Consider the following 4,750-nt stretch of genomic DNA (forward strand, 5'->3'; position numbering starts at 1 on the left):
CATACTTAAGTTGTCACTAACATTGGGTGTTACAGCCATCTAGTTCTGGTTAGAAAAAAATGCTTGGGATAATATTTTTCAAGTGGTGGTGATGCTCATGTATCTGCTTTCAGACTTGGTGATGTCCCTGGTACTTCTTTCTCCACCCCTCCTCCTGCTTTGCCTCCCGCTTTGTCAAGAAGATCATCTGCAAGTGCTTCGCTGCAAGCAGCAAGCACTAGTGCAACTAGTATGGGTATTGGTTCTGAACTCTCTATCTACTTGGACAGTGACACTGTCACCCATTTTGATGATAGCTTCAGTATCTTGAATTGGTGGCATGAGCATAAATGAACTTATCCAGTTCTATCAATCTTAGCTAAAGATGTTATAACTATGCCTATCTTTAAAGTATCATCAGAGTCTACTTTTAGTACATCTGGCAGGATCGTTGAGGAGAGGCGGTGTCAATTGAGCTTTGAGATGGTGGAGATGATCTCTTGCGTCAAGGACTGGGAGGCTGCAGAAGCAAGAATTCAGAACCTGGTCAGGAACTTGAAGATAGTTTTGCTAATTTGTATCTAGATGTTCTTGATGATTCATATGTGTAACTCAAACTTGACCTGTAATAACTTTGTACTACTTTAATGTTTATTTAATTAAGTTGGGCTGCACTCTTTTTCCTATCTAGGATTTTTCACGAGGTGTGAGTTTTACATAGATAGATTTTTAATGAGGTACCCATTGCACCAGCTCAAACTTTTGAAATTGTTTCTCCTACCTTTGGTTGTGGATTGGATTGTGGTCTAAATGTGTTATGATGTGAATTCTGCGTTGATGAAAATTTTTGCATCTTCTTAACTTGGAGTTTTGGTTGAGTGGTGGCTGGCCTATAGTGCCTGGCCCGGCACTAACACGGTAGTGCCAGCCGTGCTAGCGGGTCGGGCTGGCACGAAAAAGTCATCAGGCCTAATAGTGCCGGATCTATTCGGGTCGGGCCAAATCAAGCTAGAGCCGAGCTAGTGCCGGGCGGCAAAAGGAGATTCATGCATGAATTCTCGCTTGTGCTACGTAGAGCTAAACCTAGCCTTCTTCCTCATATGTCTCTTTGCCTCCAAGCCTTGTAATTTTCCTTTTGATAGTTTCTTCTGGTCTGTTTCTTTCTTTTTTTGCCTTGTTGTTTCGATCTGTCTGAACATCTGTTTTTTTAATATAATCTTCAGTAGGGGCTTATTGAAATTCTAATTGTCTCAAAAACCCTACACAGCTGCCTATCATGTGTTCTGAACTCCGCTTTCCTACTTGTTGGTACTTAGAGGTTCATTTAGGCAAGTTTCTATTTTCATTGCCAATACGTAAGAAGACGGGATCTTGGAACAGTGTGTAACGGCCCAAAAGTGGCAGCCAACAGTATTGACTTGGAATTTTCAATACCGTGAGCAGCTATAGTTGGAAAAATTATCAGAGCTGAGGTGTTCTTTTGCAACTTGGTAGTTTTTCGTGCTGAACTGCACCGTGGACTTGACTATTCTTTGTCGAGCAGTATCGGTTGGGGCCTTGGGGGAAAGCTCTTTGTGATGGTGGCATGTGGAATATACCACCCGCAACCAGCATATGGATTCCTCGAAGGGATTGACAGCCAACGCTTGATGGGACAAGATCTTTGACCATGTGCACAAAAGTCTTGGCAACTAAAAGCTGCTTCTAGAGTTGGTTGACTTTCCAAGTTTGTAGTCTTTTCTTACTACGTGTGGCATGGCCAGTGGATTAAGAAATAATAAACGCCATAATTATAGTGCTGTTAGCTACACTATAATTCCATTGTGAGTTCTGCCATGGTAATTGTCCTGGTTAGTGCCTGTTGTCATTGTCAAGGATTAGAAAGGACGTACTTGGATGAGCTCTGTCAAAACTCATATTGACGATGCAGGTGCCAAGGACGTACTTGGTAGGTGCAGCCTATGCAGCATTCTGCTACAAGACTTCTGTGGTGATGAGTTGAGTGCCTTGGCATCTTTCTCCTCATTTTTCCAATCTGGGTCCGGAATAAAGCTGCACTTGGAAAAATTAGTGACTGCCTTGCTTTCTGTTTAAAAGATATCTACTTTGGTTGGTACAAATCAAGAACCGGTGCGTACTGCGTAGGCTAGCTAGACATGCTCGGCGCCTGTTTTTGACGGGTTGTTCGTTTGTTGGTCGTGTGCATGAATGATGCCATAAATGCTCTATGTCATCCAGTCCCCTTTCCATCCAGTTGCAACCATCCTTCTTGAACCTTGACCAATTTTCTTTCTTCTTTTCCCGGACGCATGGCTAGCCAATGACATATATGAGATCTTGCCGTACATGTCATTGACACAGTCTGCAGTGTAGATGATCGAAAAATGTATTAGTGATGTGAAAATGAGTAATGAAAGCAGGCATATGAAAAAGAAACCCTACGCTGTGAAGAGCATTTAACAACTATGGCAGTTGGTAAAATTTGTTGAACTGTATATATATCGTCATATTGAATCATAACATTAGCTCGAGCATTGTACTAGTTTATATGGTATACAACGAGTTTAATTTCATCAAAACGCTAAGCAGTTTAATTAATATAAAAACCATCAGTTCCTGTCAACGCAGGGTTAGGCCCGGAGGTTTCGGCGAATACATGAGCGTGGATGTTGGTAGGTGCTACCGTAGTGAGTGGAGTGGTGAGGATGAGTTGGTGTCCCAATCCAACCGGTCGGGTGTGGCAGTTTTGAGTGGAATGACTACCCACGTTGATGTCCCAATCCATTCGGGTCAGTCTATTTTGTTTTTATTTTGTTTTTTTCTTGTAAAGATCTTTATTGGAACTCTTTCTTTTTAATATATATAATCGGCAACGGTCGTACCGGTTCGATTCGAAAAAAAGATAATTTAAAAACCGAAACACTGAAGAAACTGAAAGGACACAAGCAGTGTAATCAAGCGAGCCAATTCAAGCGCCGTCGACGCAGCTACTGCTAGTGCTACCAAGGCCTAGGCGGCTATGGTGCGGCCACCGTCGGCGCAGATGACCTGGCCGGTGATGTAGGACGCTGCCGGCATGCAGAGGAAAGCGACGAGCGATGCGATCTCCTCCGGCTCGCCGCTGCGGTGCATGGGGACCCGCGCCATCTCCGCCTCCCCCATCTTCCGCGCCACCTCCGGGTCCAGCTTCAGTCCGCTGCTGGCGGCGAAGTCGGTGCGGACGCCCCCCGGCGCGACGCAGTTGACGCGAACGTTGTCCTGCGCCCACTCGACGGCGAGGCTCCGGGTGAGCTGGTTCATGGCGGCCTTGGTGGTCGAGTACACGGACAGCGCCGGGTAGGAGACGAGCCCGCCGATGGAGGACACGTTGACGACGCTGCTCGCTTCGCCGCCCGGCGACGCCGCCGCGGCCGCTACGAGGAGCGGATGCGCGAGCTGCGCGAGGTGGAAGCAGGACTCGAGGTTGGTGGCCATGAGGCGCGCGTAGTCCTCCGCCGTCGTCTCCGTGGCGGCGCGGAACATGGCCTGCCCGGCGTTGTTGACGAGGATGTCCAGCCGGCCGCTCAGCTCCTCCCGCGCCGCGGCCACGAGCCGCTCCCGGTCGCCGCGCGCCGCGATGTCGCAGGCGGTCGCCGTGACGCGCGCGAGGCGGCCGTCGGCGCCCCACCGGCGCAAGCACTCCTGCAGCTCGGCATCGCCGCGGGCGCAGGTGTGCACACGCACCCCGAACCCCGCGAGCTCCTCCACGATCGCGCGCCTGCAGGACCGAAGCGAAGCATCAGCAATACGGCGAACACGCACTCACGAACGCACGTGTATAGACTTACCCGATGCCCTTGCTTCCTCCGGTGACGAGCGCCGTCTTGCCGGCGAGGCTCCACCTCTCCTCCCTGCTCCGGCCGCTCGCCGCCATGTTCAGAGCTTGCTCGCACACGATTTCGACTTGTTTTTGTCTGAGGCGAAAGGATACGTATATGGATCGCCGTCGTTGTCCGACGAGTATATATCGCATTCGTGAGCGGTCATCAAGTAGGCATGAGCCGATCCCAATTCCACTGCGTTGGATTCTCCTCCACAGGATGCGTCTCGGTGGATGCCGGCCGGCTCATGTGGCTGGTGCTTTCGCTCATTGTTTTGTCATGGAGCCCTGAACCAGGTGCAAGCAGGAAATAAGCTGATTTCTGTTAGGTTTTTTTAAGGTCAAATTGGTTTTCTAATTTTTAGAGGCCCTACACCGTATAGATGGCCAGATGGGCTAGGCCCGCTGGGCGGCATGAGGCCCGACCCTAACACAGCCCGGCATAAGGTTAAAAGTGCCTGGGTCGGCTCAACCCTATGCTCGGGCCAGTGCCTGGGCCGCAACCTCGGCACGCTAGGCTAGCGCAAGCTATGCACAGTTTTTGGACCGACCCGATACACCAACCACCCCCCCTCCCCAACCGTTTGATCAGCCAATCAGGTCCTCCCGACCATTGGGGGAGGGTGTATATAAACCGACATCGGTGCCTTCCCCGACCAGAAACCCTAGCCTGCCCATTCCTCTTTCCCGTCTCTGCCTCCCTCGACTCTCTCTCACCCTCTCACACCTCTCTTGCCCTCTCGTCTCCTCCCACTCTGACGATGGGAAGCCGGTGTTGGCCGCCACCCTTGCAAGAAACCCTAGCCTCCCAGCTTGCCCGCCCACTCCTCTCTCATGTCGCTGCCTCCCTCGACTCCCGTCGCTCTCCGCCTCTCTCTCTCGTCCTCTCGCACCTCTCTAGATCTGGATGAC

General features: G+C 50.4%; 1 protein-coding gene across 1 annotated transcript; it reads right to left on the reverse strand.

The window, feature by feature from the left end:
• Window positions 1-2,882: 2,882 nt before the first annotated feature.
• On the reverse strand, window positions 2,883-4,025 carry LOC101766395 (tropinone reductase homolog At5g06060). The gene is made up of 2 exons (XM_004971109.4): window positions 3,807-4,025; window positions 2,883-3,736 (listed from the first exon to the last, which is right to left on the reverse strand). The coding sequence occupies exons 1-2, from the start codon at window positions 3,989-3,991 to the stop codon at window positions 2,989-2,991; spliced, it is 933 nt and encodes a 310-aa protein (XP_004971166.1). The 5' UTR covers window positions 3,992-4,025; the 3' UTR covers window positions 2,883-2,988.
• Window positions 4,026-4,750: the final 725 nt, after the last annotated feature.

This window comes from Setaria italica, chromosome V (assembly GCF_000263155.2).
Source record: "Setaria italica strain Yugu1 chromosome V, Setaria_italica_v2.0, whole genome shotgun sequence".
In the NCBI taxonomy this organism is placed as follows: Eukaryota; Viridiplantae; Streptophyta; class Magnoliopsida; order Poales; family Poaceae; genus Setaria; species Setaria italica.